The sequence below is a fragment of the Rhincodon typus genome, chromosome 5 (assembly GCF_021869965.1).
Source record: "Rhincodon typus isolate 14 chromosome 5, sRhiTyp1.1, whole genome shotgun sequence".
In the NCBI taxonomy this organism is placed as follows: domain Eukaryota; kingdom Metazoa; phylum Chordata; class Chondrichthyes; order Orectolobiformes; family Rhincodontidae; genus Rhincodon; species Rhincodon typus.
In genome coordinates, this window is record NC_063336.1 from 18932293 (window position 1) to 18951306 (window position 19014).

The 19014-nt window shown below is 39.8% G+C and overlaps 1 protein-coding gene across 1 annotated transcript in view; it reads left to right on the forward strand.

The window, feature by feature from the left end:
* Positions 1 to 767: 767 nt before the first annotated feature.
* thumpd2 (THUMP domain containing 2) overlaps positions 768 to 19014 on the forward strand; it is a 42099-nt gene continuing 23852 nt past the window's right edge. Inside the window, exons 1-4 of the mRNA XM_048597236.1 lie at positions 768 to 1011; positions 7065 to 7197; positions 15311 to 15720; positions 18539 to 18616. Coding sequence (XP_048453193.1) covers positions 907 to 1011; positions 7065 to 7197; positions 15311 to 15720; positions 18539 to 18616 — 726 coding nt within the window. The 5' untranslated portion in view covers positions 768 to 906. The remainder of the gene's footprint in view (positions 1012 to 7064; positions 7198 to 15310; positions 15721 to 18538; positions 18617 to 19014) is intronic.

The following is a 19014-nucleotide window of genomic DNA, read 5'->3' on the forward strand; positions in this document are numbered from 1 at the left end:
AGTTGTACAGGACATTGGTTAGGTCATTTTTGGAAAACTGCGTTCAGTTGTGGTCCCACTGCTATAGGAAGGATGCTGTGAAACTTGAAAGGGTTCAGAAAAGATTTACAAGGATGTCGCCAGGGTTAGAGGGTTTGAGCTATAGGGAGAGGCTGAATGGCCTGGGGATATTTTCCCTGGAGCATTGGATGCTGATAAACCTTATAAAGGTTTATAAAATCATGAGTAGCATGGATAGGGTGAATAGCCAAGGTCTTTTCCCCAGGGTGGGGGAGTCCAAAACTAGAGGGCATAGGTTTAAGGTGAGAGGGGAAAGATTTAAAAGGGACTTATGGGGCAATTTTTTCATGCAGTGACTGGTGGTACGTGTATGGAATGAGCTGCCAGAGGAAGTGGTGGAGGCTGGTACAATTACAATATTTAAAAGAAATCTGGATGGGTGCATGAATAGGAAGGGTTTAGAGGGTGATGGGATAAATGTCAGCAAATGGGACTAGATTAATTTAGGATATCTGGTCGGCATGGGCGAGTTGGAGCGAAGGACCTGTTTCCCTGCTGTGAAAACCCTATGTCTCTCTCAGGGTCAAACACTATGTACCCACCAAGATAATGGATCCCAAGCAGAACACATAGGAGTCAATGCAATTGCTGTCCTACTGAGTCCTTACTCAATGATGGGTCAATACAATGTTACCTTGGTCATGGAGAGGGATATTTCCCCCAATTCCCCAACTTTGCTGTTTTTTTGACGGTTTAATTTTGAAGTCTGTTCCACCCCCGCGTCACTTCCTGTCGGGACTGCGGGGAGTTCCGGTGCGGTTACCCTGACAACCGGGCCTAGGCTTCGACTTCCCTCGAACTTCCACCTGCAGGCCCGCTGCTGTCTCCCCGAGCCTGAGCTCCCTGATGGCGGGAGGAGGCGGTCCCGGGAGCCGATATTTCTGCACCGCCAGCCGCGGCTTGGAGCAGCTGCTGAGGGAGGAGCTGAACCTCAAACTGTCGGCCTCTGAGGTGAGTGAAGTATCCGAGAGGGAGCAGCTTGTGGCTGGGTCTGTTACTGTCTGTCCGACCTCTGACTGCAGGATTCGACCTTTTCTTTCTCACTGTGTTAAAGTAGGCAAAAGTTTTTATGTATTGATTTGTGTGTTCGTTGAGCCGTATTCACATGCGAATAGAGCTTTTACTTTTTTTTTGTGCTGTGCATTTTGAATGTTGACTTACATTTGTATGCTGATCATGTTTGCATATTCATTTGTTCGTCTGCTTATATGATATCAGATGTAGCATTCTATTTACCTCAAACAGACCTACTGTGGAGATTTTGGAAACGCACTATACCTTATAAGACAACACAATTAGGTCATGATATAGCCAGGGGATCAACCCATTGCTATGGCCTCTGTCAACATTCTGACAGTAGTACTGAAGACTTGTGCTCCAGAAGTTGCTGCACCCCTAGCCAACCTACAATGTGGAAAACTGCCATGGTATGTCCTGTAAACAAAAAAAAATCCAGCTCAGAAAATTATTGCCTGTTTGCTCTCTTGATCATCAGTACCATGCCCAGAGTACATTCTGTGCCATTGCTAGCCTTAGTGCTTCCTTCAAATATTGTTTAAGTTGCTCTTAGTTATCAGCAGAGTGATAGATGCTGTCAAGTGGCACTTACACAGCAATAGTCTGTTCTCTGGCACGCATTGTTGTTTCCACCATGGTCACCCAGCTCCTGATGTCATTACAACCTTGGTCCAAACATGGAGGAAGGTGATTAACTCCAGTGGTAGGGTGAGAGTGACTACTCTTGACATCAAAGAGCAGTTGATCAAGTCTGGTTTCAAAGAACCCTAGTAAGATTAGGGTGGGAAAGCACTCTGCTGGTTGGGTTCATTCTTCCTCAAAAAATAACGGGGTTCTGGTTGTTGGAGGTCAATCATCTTAATTCCAGAAAGCACTACAGGAGTTTCTCAAGGTATCTATTTTCTACTCAGCCTGTTCAGAGATGTTATTATGCACCTCTGGAGCAGGTAGGACTTGAATCTGGGCCTTGAGTTCCTCAGGGTAGTGTCGTCAGCTGAAACATTTTCAGCTGCTTCGTGAATAATCTTCCCTCCATCTCATAAAGGTCTGATGCTCACTGATGATTACAGTGTTCAGTCCTGTTCATCACTCTCAGGTACTGAAGCCATCCATGTCCATAAGTAAAAATATAGCAGGCTGGTCCTGTGCTGACAAAAGCAGGTCAGACAATGGGAATTCTACAGCAGTTGACATGCTGCCTGACTCCCTCAAGTCTGTCCAGCATATACAAGGCATGAAATGCTGGCCAGCCAGTGACACCCACGTCCCGCAAGTGAATAGAGAAAGAAAACAAGGCACAAATCAGGAATGTCAGAATACGCTCCACTTACCTACACAGGTGCACCTCAAACAACATGAGCTCAACATCATCCAAGAAAATGTGTACTGCACTTGATCGGCAACCCATCCACAGCTTTAAACTTTGACTTCTTCTTGACATGAGCAAGGACAACACCGCCTGAATACCACTAACTGTAAATTCCCATCCAAGTCACACACTATCCTGACTTGGATCTCTATTTCCATCGCTTCAGTGTTGCTGGTCAAAATTCTGGAACTCCTTTTCTCTCAGTTCTGTGGGTGAATCAATACTATGTGAACTATAAAAATGGCTCACCACCACCTTCACCTTCTGCAAGACAATTAGGAATTGGTAGAGTCATGGAGTCGTAGAGTAAAACAGCGCAGAAACAGACCCTTCAGTTCATCACATCTGCACCAACCAGACATCCTAAACTGATCTAGTCCCATATCCCTCTAAATCCCTCCTATTCTTGTACCCATCCAGATGCCTTTTAAATGTTGTAATCATACCAGCCTCCACTAGATCATTCTATGCATGCACCACCCTCTGTGAAAAAGTTGCCTTTCTGGTCTGTTTTAAATCTTTCCCCTCTCACCTTAAACCTATGCCTTCTAGCTTCGGATTCCTCTGCCCTGGGGAAAAGACCTTGGCTATTCAACCTATCCATGCCTCTCATAATTTTATAAACCTCTATAAGATCACTCCTCAGCCTGCGACACTCCAGGGGAAATAAGTCTCAGCCTACTCAGCTTCTCCCTCGGGCTCAAACCCTGCAATCTTGGCAACATCCTTGTAAATTTTTGCTGAACCCTTTCAAGTTTAACTGCATCTTTCCTTTGGCAAAGAGACCAGAATTGAATGTAGTATTCTAAAAGTGGTCTCACCAATTTCCTGCACAACCACAACTTGATGTCCCAACTCCTGTACTCAATGCAGTGACCAATAAAGGCAAGCAGGCCAAATGCCTCCTTCATCACCCTGTCTACCTGCAACTTCACTTTCAAGGAACTATGCACCAGCACCCCAAGTTCTCTTTGTTTGGCGACACTCCCCAGGGCCCTACCATTGACTGTATAAGTCCTGTCCTGGTTTGCCTTACCAAACGCGACACCTCATATTTATTTAAATTAAACTCCATCTGCCTCTCCTCAACCCATTAGCCCATCTGATCAAGGTCCTGTTGTACTCTGAGATAACCTCCTTGACTGTCCATCACACCACCAATTTTGGTGTCATCTGCAAACTTGCTAACCATACCACCTCCTAGTCTCATCCAAATCACGTATATAAATAATGAAAAGCAGTGGACCTAGCACCAATCCTTGCCAAGTATTGCTGATCACAGGCCTCAAGACCGAAAAACAACCCTCTGGTAATTAAAAAAAAATTCAATTTTGATATTATGATAGTTTGCGAATAAATAAAACAAAACTTGGAGCTGGTGAGTGAGTAAACAAACATAGTCTTGTCTCTACCAAATACCACAAAAGCATAATAAAAACCAAAAGAACTCCAGATGCTGTAAATCAGGAACAAAAACAAAGTTGCTGGAAAAGCTCAGCAGGTCTGGCAGCATCTGTGAAGGAGAAAACAGAGTTAACATTTCGGGTCCGCTGACCCTTCCTCAGAACTACCACAAAAGCATCACATGATGGGGAAACGTAAAAAGTGTTGTACATGATGTAATTAATGGACCCTCTGGAAAGAATATTTGCATCTTTAGCAGTTTTCTAAAGTTTGAATGCAGTATTAGAAAAATAATCACGAGGCCTATATACCTTGACAGTTGTAATGTATTAATTCATTAAAAGATGGATTAGCTGCTGTTACATTTAGGCTGCCAATGAACCATACTAAATGTCAAAGTGTTCTAGTCCTTAAAAACTGGAGAGCTGCTGAGGATCAAATAGAAACCTATAAAATTCTAACAGAGTGAACACCGAAGCATGTTCCAATCATTAGGGAGTCTAGAACCAAGTCACAGTCTAAGGATACAGGCTGGGTCATTTAGGACTGAGATGAGGAGAAATTTCTTTGTCCAGAGTGGTGAGACTGTGAAATTCTCTGCCACAGAAAATGGCTGAGGCAAAAACATTGAGTGTTTTCAAGAAGAAGACAGATACACTCCTTGGAGTTAAAGGATTTAGTGAGAAAGCAGAAAAAGGGTACTGATTTGGATGATCACCCATGATATTGAATGGTGGAGTAGGCTCAAAAGGCCAATTGGCCTACTCCTACATGTTTTTATGATACGAGTTGGTCATTTAAATATTATTTGATTGTTATACCTGCTGAATTCAGTTTATCTGCTTGACCCACCCTTCACAAACGAATGTTCCACTGTGTTTCTTATCCTGGCATCTCATCTTACCTTTGGTCTTCCTTCCAACTTATTTATTCCTGACAGCCAGCACCTAAAGCTAGCTGTTTGCGATGTGGAAACTGAAACAAAAAAAATGTAATCGGGATCATACTTGTAAATTCAGTTTGACTTGAGGGAAGCCTATTTCCTGACATCCAAATTCCCATGTTTGTTATGACCATTCCCTGGGCTGGGTTCCCCAATGTGTTGCTGTTCCAGACAGGATACCAAAATTATTGAGCTCCCAAGTTAGCAAAGATGAACTGGCTCCCCTTCTTTATTCACCCAGTCCATTGATTGGTTACAACTAGATTAAGCAAGCTCCCTTTCCTTGTGAATACCTTCCTCCTAGACCGCTTGAGTGTACGTTTTAAAAGAATCTAATTAAGCAAGACTTTCTTGAGTTAACAAGGGGTAGGCTTATTAATTACGACACGCAAGAAGAACTGTTAACATAACTCAGACACAGATTAAAATTAAAAGGTGGGTCCAAAAAGATAAAATTAAAACAACTGCTATAGGAAGGATGTTGTGAAATTTGAAAAGAGTTCTGAAAAGATTTGCAAGGAAGTTACCAGGTTTAGAGGATTTGAGCTGCATGAGAGGCTGAATACACTGGGGCTATTTTCCCTGGAGCATCGGAGGCTGAGGGGCAACTTCTTATAGGGGTTTTTAAAATCATGAGGGGCATAGATAGAGTGAACAGCTAAGGCCTTTTCCCCAGATATGCGGAGTCCAAAACTAGAGAACATAGGTTTAAGATGAGCGGGGGAAAGATTTAAAAGGGACCTAAGGGGCAACCTTTTCACGCAGAGGATGGTGTGTGTTTGGAATGAGCCACCAGAGGATGTGGTGGAGGCTGATACAATTACAACATTTAAAAGGCATCTAGATGGGTATATGAATAGGAAGGATTTAAAGGGATATGGACCAAATGCTAGCAAATGGGACTAGATTAAATTGGGATATCTGGTCAGCATGGACAAGTTGGACCAAGGGATCTGTTTCTGTGCTGTACCTCTCTATGACGCTAAAGGTTATACGGATCACTCTGAATTGTTTGTCAAGAGCAGATAGTTTAATGCTGTGTCATTGCAGTGGGGTTTATCAGTAGCATTGATGTTGCAAGTTGGACAATCAGTATCATAATCCCTAGTTTTGCTGAAATTCTAATTCTTTTTAACTATGATTGAAATCCACCATTCAGTGAGACCCCCTTGATTTTCCTGCTTCCTTTTGCCTGGTTTGCAACACTCTGAAAGGTGCTCTTTGATTACATTGCAGCAATAATTGAGGATAGTTCTTTGAATGTGACTTCATAGCATGTGAATGTTTGACACAGGCTGGTACACAGAGTAGCATTCTATCCCACTAGCCCACTACAGTAAAGCTGAAATTGGCTCTTCAACCCATGTGCCTGTGTATTCTTCAAAGGGAAAGTGAACACAATGTGTCTACAAATTGTGGGACATTGCTTAATCCACAGGGTATGGCCAGAGCAAAAACTGGTCTACTTGAATTGCAGCCCCCTCCTGAGGTGCTGTTGTTTTGAAGTTGCTTTTGCATCTGTAGTTGTCAAATTCCCTGAGGGCGCTGTCTCCAGACAGCCACTTAATTTTCATCATCTGCAGTTCCTACTATCTCTAATTTTCGTCCCCAGCTGTTTTTCACTGTATCAGCCGCCTTTTTTAAAAAAAAACATTTTGAAATTACATGTTAAAAGTGTCCATAGTACTTTGGGGTTCCAACCCATCATATCATTACACACTGACTTCCCTGCATAAGCCACCCCTGACGGTCTCCAAAGCCAGAGTAAATTGGCTTATTTGAACAATTATAAGTTGTGTATTGGATTCAAATTTGTGAATGATGCGGAAAAACTGCAGTATGGGATGTTATAGCTAACAACTTAATTTTCAAGTTTTTGTTAGATAAAACATAGTTCCTTCAAAAACTGAGTGTTTACAACCTCATTATTAAATACTTTGAAGTTGATTTGAGGTAAGAGCTATGTTATTTAATTCATAGAAATTGACTTTGAAACATTTCAGCATAAATCAATTAGATTGTCTTCTGCACTTGACTTGTTCTAGTAGATGCGATAGATCAGTTTTATAAATTGATCTTTGGCTTAAAATGATATGACGCAGTTGGTTGACCATGTGAATCAAAGTTTGTTTTCAGACATCCCAGTTACCTTACTATTACTGTATTGATTAGCTTAAATATTCTTCTGTGCAAGTATATTTTTCTTGCAAGATCTTCATTCATGGAGAGAAACTGCTAAATGCTGACCTTTATCCTCCTTTGATCTTGTAGGTGGAGCAGTTTTCAGGAAAAGTATTCTTTACAGCTGATGCAGATTTGAAAAAGCTGAAGAGTCTGAAATGTGCAGAGCGGTTATTTTTACTTGTGAAAAAACTGCCCCCAATCCAGATTGCAAGACATAAAGGTGCTAAACATTGTCTTTGTGAGTTTAGTTTTTAATAATTAACCCTAGCTTTGTGGCATTAAATAAGGTAAGTGTATTCAGCTTTCTCAGAAATAACATTTAATCTTTTTTTACTACAGTATAACTGGTATTGGCATCTGTTTTCCAATGTAGAATATTACATAGGAATGTCCCACCCACAGAGAAGCAGAGGAGTGATGGGGCAAATATAACGTGACTATTCAGCTTTCTCCCAAGACTAAGTACATGGATGTAATGATCAATAGTGCCAAAAAGTGATAACTACTTAACAGTGATTACTGTGATGCTCAGTTTCAGACCTGTCACACAGCTTTTGTCCAAAAATTGGCTATAAATTAGGAAGGTCGTTGCCCTGAAAGCCAATGGTTGATTAATTTTGGGATTAAGGAGGCCTAAAATCCATCCACAAAGGAAGTTGGTTGTGGTTGTTAGAAACTTATTGGAAGGCCAGCAGTTGCGATGATATGGTTCAGTACCAGTTGCAACTTCTCCAATTCAATACAACCTATCCCAGTTGACAACAGGGCTAGACTGACATCATAAATAAGAGCAAAATATTGCGGATACTGGAAATCTGAAACATATAGCAAATAGTGGAGAAACTCAGCAGGTCTTTTGATTCTTCTTCAGAACTCAGTTCATACCAGACTCAAAACCTTAACTCTCTTTCTCCCTCCACAGATGCTGAGTTTCTCCAGTATTTTCTATGTTTATATGTTGCAACTAATATTAGCGCCAGATAATCATTCTAAAAGAAAGTCGACCATCTTTCCTTGCTCTTCAGTAGCAACAATTGGAATTATTAAGCTTTTGGGAATGGAGAATAAACAGCATTGCCTTGGAAAATGTTGTTCTGACTGCAGTTAGCAAGTGACGAGTATTTCATCATGCTCCTTCTAGGCAATGGAGAGCCTTTTGGGAGGAATTGGTGGGCAATGTGTGAACTATTTTCTGCAGATTTACCAAACACGACATGCTTTTGTAGTCTTGCTGTTGACACAGCTGGCCCAATTAAGCTTCTAATCAATTTCACAAGATATTGCAGGCATATGACTCTGTAAAGGTAATGCAGTACAGGTTAGAGGAAGTGACAACAATATTTAAGATCTGTGTTCTGTACTCCATCAACTGATTGAGGATATTTAAATAATGTCTGCTTCCCCTACAACCTCTACAATTAGGCATGAGGTAGCATGTTGTGGGATTCCCATCTTGAAGTTTATCCTACAAGAGCAGGTCAGAAGTCGGGAATCCTGCAGTGCGTAACTCAAGTCCCGACTCCCCAATGCCTATCCATCATTTGCAAGGTACAAGTCAGGAGTGTGATGGAATACTTCCCAGTTGAGTGCAGCTCCAACAACATTCAAGCTTGACATCATTCAGGGCAAAGCTGCCTGCTTATTTGGTACTTCATCCACTCCCTCCACTACTGATGCTCAGTAATAGCAGTGTGTACAAACTGCAAAATGCACTGCAGAGATTCACGAAGTCTCCTTAGACAGCACCTTCCAAACTCATGACCACTTCCATCTAGAAGGACAAGGGCAAGGGTAGATACATAGGAACACCAACACCTGCTAATTCCCCCTCCAAGCAATTCTGACTTGGAAATATATCACTGTTCCTTCAGTGTTGCTGGGTCAAAATCCTCTTTAATGATATTGTGGATCTGTTTTCAGCACACAGACTACAGAAAAATTCGAGAAGGCAGCTCTCCACCACCTTCTCTAGGGCAACTAAGAATGGGCAATAAATGCTGGCACAGCCAACAATGTCCACATCCCAAGATTGATTTTGTTTTTTTTTATTTTAAATCCTGGAATTTTGTACTCCTCCGATAGGGTGCAGCATTAAGGACTGCAGCAGTTTGAGGAAAAAGCCCATCACTGTGAACACCACCTCAGGTCAAGTGAAGATGAGCAAAAAATATCACCGTCTTGTCAGCTTTACCCATATCCTGCAAACATATTGACAAGGAATGTAAAGATAACTCAATTAGATCATGCTAAGAATAATAGCAGATTACTTACAGAACATTATGTTGATCATGAAGTTCGCTTTAAAAATGTGATTCTGTTGGCTATGGAAGTGATTGAAAAAGGGGCATAGCTAAATACATATCCAATTATAAAGAAAAGACTCACTTTGAGGTCCACTTTGATGTTGTTGTAGTTACTTTATTCGATGTATTAGTGTCACCACTGTCCTTGTCACTTACCCTCAGTAAGAATCTGTGAACAGCATTGAAAGTAGAGGCCTTTAAACTTTAATTGGTCAAGTGGTTTGCAATTCCTTTGCTGTTTCTGATTTGCTGGTTGGACTTTAAGGAACTGTAAACAGGCATCTCTAGCTCAATAAAGACTACCTTCCCAGCCCAGAGAACTAGTCACCTGAAGAACAGATAAAATTCAATGGCAGTTTAATGCAATGCACTTCAGTCATTTGCTCATAATTTCTGTTGTTTTGCACTTTTATACCATGATGCTAGACAATGTTGAAATTGCACCAATGATTTAAAGAAAGAAAAAGCAGCTAACATGGAAATGTCCTTATTTCAAAAGCAAAACATCTCTGCGAACTCATCTCTACAAACTTCAACAGTTTCCTTAATGATTTTGTCTCCATCATAACATCAGAACTGGAGATGTTCACTGAAAATTGTATAATGTTCAGTGCCATTCAGTTTCTCAGATTCTGTGCACACATGTATGAGGAACTGGCAAGATTTAGGCTCGATCTGACAAGGGACAGGTAACATCTGCACCGTACAAATCAATGACCACAGTCAAGTTGCTTCATCAATGGCCGTTCCTCCATCATAAAATGCAAAGTGGAATGTTCACTAATTAATACACAATGTTCTGCAACTTTTGCAACTCCTCAAGTACTGAAGCAACAAGATCTGGGTAACATCCAGTCATGGACTGATCTCATACCACAACATTCATGCGACAAAACTGCCGGGCAATAACAATCTCACAGTGGCATTCAAATCTGACGGAAAGAAAGTTCATAGGTAGTAATTGGACCTGTGAAACTCTTGAAGAACTTTTGTTGGATAGGATTTTATACGTCCCTTTAGTGATTAAAGAATACTATAAAACTGTTGCTACATAATGCCCTACACACTGAATTCCTTTGGTCATGTAAGAAAAATCTTGATATCAACTATTTTAAAGTGAAATTTATCTATGTCAAATATCATTTACCGTTAATTCAAGTTTAATTTACTTTGGTTCTAATTTGCATTCAAGTAAAAACCACAAAAGTTGGAATCTTATTGATCACTTCTTCATTTGTTGGTCATTCAATAAATCTGGTTATTTTGACTTACCATTCCTGTCAAGTTGATAACACAATTAACTGGCTGAAACACATGAATGCCATACCAGATTTTCTCCCTCTAAAACACTGAGTTTGTGGATTCCTTCTTGTACTGCAATTGACTTCAATAATTTAACAGATGAAAGTTTAGCAAATTTCCACCTTTTTTGATAAGAGTCAGTATTTGAGGACAAAGGATGAGGACTGGATAGGATAACCTAGAGAAAATATCCCCTTGTATGATTGATTATCTGAAATTTTTGAGTTTTTTTGTGACTTTAGGAATTGAAATTGCAGAAATGCAGAGCTGAAATAAGTTAGCATAGTGAATTGGATGGTATTCTCCAAAGTTCTTGGTTGTGTAGTGAAGTAATTTATAGCTTTTAACTCTTATTCAGAGCTAACATAGATCAAGAGTATTTTCCTACTCTTTAACTAATTGCACAAACACTTAGTTCTGGGTTTGGTAGGTGAAGAAAACCATCCAAAAAGAGAAGCTGCCTAAGAATGTTACCATATTCCAAATAGCCTGCTTAATTTTCATAAGACTTAGCTATGTTTTCAACATCTTGAGTATTTTGAAGGTCTGGGATTTCTCTTTTTGGATAATATTCTTTCCCATTAAGACCGTAAGACATAGAAGCACAAGTAGACCATCTGGCCAATCAAATCTGCTCCACCTTTCAGTGAAATCATTGATTTGATATTTATACTTCACTTTTGGGGCTCTTGAATAGTGATAGGTACTGGTCCAGAATGCCAGTGTTCAAGTCCCGTCTGCTCCAAAGGTCTGTAATAACATCTTTGAACTGATTGATTAGAAAATATCCCACATTCTACCTGCTAAGTTTTCAACCAATCATCTCCTATCCCTCTGTAGACTGTTTGTGTCATCCTCACTACTTGCTTTGCCACTTTTTCTTTATGTCATCCGCTTGGTGATTGTATATTTCCTTCTGTCATCCAAGTCAGTAATATATATAATAAATAATTGTGGCCTTAGCACTGATTCCTGTGGCACTTGTTTACAGTTTTCCATCCTGGAAAAACACATAACAATGTGTCAAAAATCAGTGATAAACCAAAAAAAAATTAAGTTTTAATGACCAATAAAAGATTACAAAAAAAAGGAGAAAATAAATGATGAGACTAAGCTGACTTGCAATAAAATCAGATGGCAAGAAGTTCTTTAAATACATGAAAAGAAACAGAGACCAAAGTGAACATTCGGGCACCACTCCTTTTTCCCAACTCTGCCTTTTTTCTCTATTCATTTGTGGGGTGCGGGCGTCACTGGCTGGCCAGCATTTCTTGCCCATCCCTAGTTGCCCTTGAGAAGGTGGTGGTGAGCTGCCTTCTTGAACCGCTGCAGTCCTCCTGCTGTGGATTGACTCACAATGCTATTAGGGAGGGAATTCCAGGATTTTGACCCAGCAACAGTGAAGGAACGGCTTTATATTTCCAAGTCAGGATGGTGAGTGACTTGGAGGGGAACTTGGTGGTGGTGGTGTTCCCATATGTCTGATGCCCTTGTCCTTCGAGATGGAAGTGGTCATGGGTTTGGAAGGTGCTGTCTTTGGTGAATTTCTGCAGTGCATCTTGTAGATAGTACACACTGCTGCTACTGAGCATCAGTGGTGGAGGGAGTGGATGCTTGTGGATGTACTGCCAATCAAGTAGGCTGCTTTGTCCTGGATGGTGTCAAGCTTCTTGAATGTTGTTGGGGCTGCACTCATCCAGGCAAGTGGGGAGTATTCCATCACACTCCTGACTTGTGCCTTGTAGATAGCGGACAGGCTTTGACAAGTCAGGAGGTGAGTTACTTGTTGCAGTATTCCTAGCCTCTGGCCTTCTCTTGTGCTAATGTGATGAATCCAGTTGAGTTTCTGGCCAATGGTAACCCCCGGGATATTGATAGTGGGGCATTCAATGATGATAATACCGGTGAATGCGATGAGATGGTGGTTAGTTTGTCTCTTATTGGTGATGATCATAGCCTGGCATTTGTGCGGCATAAATATCACATGTCACTTGCCTCTTGCCACTTGCCAGCCCAATCCTGGATATTGTCCAGATCTTGTTGCATTTGAATATGGACTGCTTCAGTATCTGAGGAGTCACAAATTGTGCTGAGTATTGTGCAATCATTGACAAACACCCCTAATTCTGATTTATGATGGAGGGAAGGTCATTGATGAAGCAGCTGAAGATTATTGGGCCTAGGACACTACCCTGAGGAATTTCTGCAGAGATGTCCTGGAGCTGAGATGATTGACCGCCAAGAACCATGACCATCTTCCTATGTGTCAGGTATGATTCCAACCACTGGAGCATTTGCCCCCTGATACCCATTGATTCCAGGGCTCTTTGATGCCACATTCTCACCTCACCTCTGGAATTCAGCTTTTTTGTCCATGTTTGAACCAAGGCTGTAATGAGGTCAGGAGTTGAGTGGCCCTGGTGGAACCCAAACCAGAGATCTCTGAGCAGGTGCTGCTTGTTAGCACTATTGATGACATCTTCCATTACTTGACTGATGATCGAGAGTAGACTGCTGGCGGAATTTGAATTCAATAAATATCTGGAATTAAGAGTCTAATGATGACCGTGAATCCATTACCAATTGTTTGAAAAACCCATCTGGCTCACTAATGTTCTTTAGGGAAGGAAACTGCCATCCTTACCTGGTCTGGCCTACATGTGACTCCAGACCCACAGCAATGTGGTTGACTCATAACTGCCCTCTGGGCAATTAGGAATGGGCAATAAGTGCTGGCCTAGCCAGCGTCACCCTCTTTCCGTGAATGAATAAAGGAAAAAAAATGTGCAATACCTTATCAAAAGCCTTTTGGAAATTCAAACCCAATTCTTTCAATTTAATCCAAATGCATCTACTGGTTTTCCTTTATCTTGCTTGTTACCTCTTCGAAGAACACAAGTACATTTGTCAGGCATGATTTTCCCTTCATATAGCCATGATGACTCTGCTTGGTTATATTATGCATTTCTAAATGCTCTACTATTACGGCTTTTATTTTCCCAATGACAGGTGTTAAACTCTCAGACTTGTAGTTACCTTTTTTTTGTCTTCCTCTCCTTTTGAATAAGGATTTCTAAAAGAAGGATTTTTTTTGAACTGCCATTGGCAGTTTTCCAGATTCCGGAACTTTTTTCCGAATCTAATGATTCTTTAAAGATTACTATGACTGCATCCACCATCTCCATAACCACTTGCTTTATTATCCCAGGATACATCCCATCAGGTCCAAGAGACCTGTCAGCTTTAGCCGCAATAGTTTTCCTTGTACTTTTTCTCCACTGAGTTATCGTGGTTCTTTTCTTTGATTATTTAGTAATTTTGCAGTGCTGTTTGTGTCCTCTGGCATGAAGACTGATGTAAAGTTCTATTTCCTAGTTCCCCATTATTATTTCCTCAGCCTCATTCTCTAAGGGCCCATGTACATTTACAACTTACCCTCATTTGTTTATTTTCTTATTTTTTGGCGGCCTTTAAAACATTCCAAATTTTTTGATTTACCACTAATCTTTAAGCATGTTGTATTTTTTTTTATCAATTTGATACTGTTCTAATTTCCTTGGTTAACCATAGTCAGTTTATCCCTTCCTAGAATCCTTCCTCCAAATCTTTGTCATAAACCATTTTCTTAAGACTCTGCAATTGTTCCCCAACTCTCCTTTCTGCTAAGCTAAATTTAACATAGTTGTTTCTGATCCATTTTAGTTACACTCAAACTGAATGCTGTATTCTCCAATGTTATGGTCACTGTTCCCTCGGTTATCTCTTACTGAGACCATTTATTAAATACACTTTATTACACATTACCAGATCCAAAATAGCCTGATCCCTGGTTGAAACTGCAACATATTGTTCTAACAAACTGTACTGAATACGTTCTATAATTCTTTCTCATGGCTACCTTTTCAAATTTGATTTTCCCAATCTACGTAAAGAATAAAGTCACCAATGCTGAATATGCTGCCTATTTTTACATGGCCTTATATCTCCTGATTTTGTCTTACAGAATAGCTACTGTTAGGGGGCAGTCTACTACTCCCTTCAATGTCTTCTACTTGTCGTTATTTCTTACCTCTATCCATATAGGTTCTATACCATCCAACACTGGATCATTTCTTGTTATGGTAGTTATTCCACCTCATACAACAAAGCTACCCCACCACTCTTCCCTAATGTTATGGTCACTGAATGTACTATCACCACATCGAATTTCATGAAGGTAGGTGGGAAGGCAAGTAGTGAGGATGACCCAGAGTCTACCGAGGAATAGGTTGAGTGAGTTGGCGAAAACTTGGCAGATGGAATGTAATATGGTAAAATGTGAGATTATACACTTTGGCAGGAAGAAGAAAAGGGCCGAATATTGTTTAAATGGGGAAAGGCTTGGGGATCCTCTTTCATGAATCACAAAAAGCTAGCACCCAGGTTCAGCAGGTAGTCAGAAGGCAAATTAACTGTTGTTCTTTTGAAAAATCATGTACCCATGAATGTTTAGTTCCTAACTTTGATCATCTTGTAGCTAGAGTTCTATAAATGTTTATAACAAAATCTCATGGATTTGAGAGAATCAAAGCTATGAAGTTTTTTGCGAGTATTACTTTAGGTTTGTTAGTAATGAATATGTCCATTCATTGTGATTGTGATTGTGATTGTTTGATTTGAAATATGATGCGTTCAGACTTGACTATACGTTCCTGTTCAAACAAGTTGTTCTCTCTTTTGAATTCCAAGGGAAAGGTGTTCACATGCTTCAGAAATATGTGATTGGAGAGTCGAGTGAATGGTTGAATATTGTTGCCAAATGGAAATCTCTTCAGGATCCTAACAAAGAAGAAGAACGCACTTCAGACATTACTAGAACTGGGATAAAACGGCCAGCGCAGCAAGAGAGTGGTGAAACTAGAAAAAGGTCAAAGTTAGAGCTGGGTGAATCTCCAATGACAGACTTTAATGAAAGTCCAACAGGGCAACATGATGCTCATTCGCTAATACAAGAAAGCTACCAGAGTAAATCACCAACACAGATGCCATCTTCTCCTGATGAGCTGCTTAATTCTAAGGGTCAAGGTGCTGCATCTAGTATGCATTTTAGAGTATCTTGTCGCTGCAGTGGGAAAATTGCTAAAATGATTACCTCACAGGTAATTGTACTGTTGAAGGTATCGACTTTTATTTGCTAGTTTGCAAGTGCCAATGCCCATTTGTATATTATTCATGCGTGAGTCTTGTAAGTGAGTGCCAGCAAGCTCCTTGTTTATTCGGAAGGATGCCTTCATTTATTATCCACACATCATGTAGTCAGCAAAAGCACAGCACCATTAATAGCAAAGTGTAAGCTATTAATGGGAAAAAATGCTTTTGGTGAGCATAATTAGGCATTAAAAGGAATTATAGCCCCAGTGAAATAATTTTAACAGATACACAACTTGATGATCAGCAGAATTTTCAATGATTGTCATTCCAGATTGCTTGGTAATATTACTATGCTATTTCAGTTATGAATGGCTTTGATTGGATGCTGTAAATCACCAGCTGTATAAGTCTAATCAATTCCCGCATCCATAATTCTTCCATTATATCATTTGACCTTGCTTTTAATGGTGCTGTGCACATAGCTGCATTGCAGTAAAAGAATTGCTTTCGCGTATGTACTGAAAGTCGTTAATAGATAATTGAACTAACATGATTAGTTATTGACTGAACATTAATCCAGTGCTGCATGAAACCATACAAAATGCTTCATTTCCTTTTAAAAGAGAGCTATACCTACGAGTTGCTGTTATGTGTAAATGTGCAGGCTGTTTCTGAACAGAGTATATCAACTTGCTGAAGTATACTGCAGCAATCTGATGTGCAAAATGATTTTCTCACCATCCTTTTTTAAGTCTCTCCTTTTGTTGTGGTTTCATGGACCAGTTGAAATTGATTACCTCCATTGTAACACTGAATAATCTTTTGAAGTCACTCTCAGCTGCAGTGTGAAAAGCTCTAACAGGGAAATATGATGCTCGTTCAGCAATACAAGGAAGCAGCCAGGGTAAATCACCAATCCAGACACCGATGTGCTGCTTAATTGCAAGGATTAAGGTGCTGCATCCAGAACCCTCTTCATAACTATAGCTACCATGGATCGTGGGACACAAGTCAACTCAGCATACAAGATGATCCTCTTTTGGTGTACCAAAATTCGTATTTAGGCCTATACACTGTGCATTAATTTGATCCCTTCTTTTCTGCAAAGAAGTTGGCCTTGATTTTTCACGACAGCAATGCATTAAGTCAGCATTTGGTCTTCAGCAGGCCACATTACCAAGATGACGGACAGGAGTTTAAAACTTAGTGTTGCTTTGCCCTTACAAATCATTCACGGATCATGCTTGTGCCGGATGAAATAAGTGAATAGTTGATGGAGGAAAACATGTTTACATAAATTAATGTATTTCCACGTTTGATGTTTTGTGTGGGATTTGGGAAGCTATTAATGTACAAATTGTCATTTTCTTAATTAAAAAGTTAAAAATATCTAATTCAGCAAATGGGGAAGATGACTTGTTGGTGGAGAATGGATAATTCTGAACTTGAAAATGCCACATCTGACTCATGTGGGGCCCTTATGATGATACCACAGTGATTCGGAATGAATCTGAACTTTCTGCATCAGGTGCCAAAGTTCAATGTTTTTTGTTACTTTCTTAAAATTACTTGTTTGTTCTGAAATATATTGCATGAGTTTATTCTACAAAAAAGGTGTCACTTTGTTTAATTTGGATCACCCCATTTTTCATGTCACTTTAAGATAGTGACCACTTGTACGTCGAGAACAAAATGTGAACCACCAGTTGGTGTAAGTTATGATCCTCCACCCCAATTTAGGAACACTTTTTTTTTGGAGATTTGAAACAGTAACTTAATATTTGGCAATCTATGGGACTTGTTTCCGTGAACATCATAGGTGCATCTAGACTTCACATTTTTCCATTGCATTTGGAGTGTTTTCAGCTCCTCTCCTTCAACTAAAAGTAAATGAACTAGTTAAATTTCATTGCTCTATTTAGGAGGCAAGTGTTGGTTAAAGTTTTTAAAAAAAATAAATTCAAGAATAAATTTGCATTTGGAAAATTCAAACTTTTCTAAACCTCTTGTGACTCTCAATGCCCCTGCTCTCCAAGTCTGTGTAAACTCAAATCTCCTAACTATGAGATCAGGTACAGCAAGCATGATTGTTAAAACAAAATTCTAAAAGAACCAATGCTTCACTGGGTTCAAAACATTCAGCCTGCATCACTTCTGGCCTCACCATTGTCTCTGGAAAGTGCATTTTTGCAGCTGAGCAGTCTAGTAGAAGAATACAAAAGAACAGCTTGAGCATTTGAATTACAATAACATAATCTGTAGCATCCCTATTAATCCTTTAATTAGCAATTGGTTTGAATTTTAAGAGGTGTAAACTATTTAAATGTTTTAGCGTTATAAATCTACAATTTTTCTGTTTTCAAAATTACTTCTTTTGGCAAGGCTAAACATGAAACTAAATCACAATCACAAATATGGAATTCCCTATTTGCACCCTTTAACATAAGTTACAGTTGAGACTAACATTTTCCTGGATTGAAAAATTGTGACAAACATCTGAATTGCATTCAGTATTTTAAATTATCTGCATAATTTTCTCTTTCTAAAAATTATCTCGACATGTTTTTATTTAGCCATGCCTTTAGTCAGCTTTCCCAACTCCCATGTCACTAAGTTGTATCTACATTCTCCTCTAAAGTGCTTTGAGTTATTTTAAGTTTCATTTTATTTATACTTTATCAATACTACTCACGAGCAATGATGTACAGCTTAGTAAGGTGAGAATTTTGCAAGTTTGTTACAGTTTATGTCAACTTGTGTCTTTATTTTCCTAGACAATGTTAAGTTACAAATGGGTAATTTTTCTGCATAATTGATTTCCCACAGGAGCTAGGGAGAGCGATCGGTGTTGCCCTCAGCAGGCAAATGGGCTGGAAAGCAGAATTGAGAAACCCAGTGCTGGAGGTAAGAACCATGATTAAGGTAATCACTGATGCTTAAAAGTTCAAACATTCCAAACAAAAACAAATTTCCTGAGGCAGTATTAATTAGACAACTTATTTCTTATTGTACAACCACTTTTGCATTTCTTTTGTTTTCGTCTACTCGAGTATCTGATATTAGTAAGCCAGGGGTCAAAATTATTTTTTCGAGGGCCACATTTTGATTTTTGGGGGCTCCTTTTCTCATTCCCACTAACTCGGTGAGCAAGTCACAATGTGATAAGCTGACAGTATGATAAATGATTCAGAGATAGTAGGAACTGCCAATGCTGGAGAATCTGAGATAACAAGGTGTAGAGCTGGATGAACACAGCAGGCCAAACAGCATCAGAGGAGCAGGAAAGCTGACGTTTCGGGTTG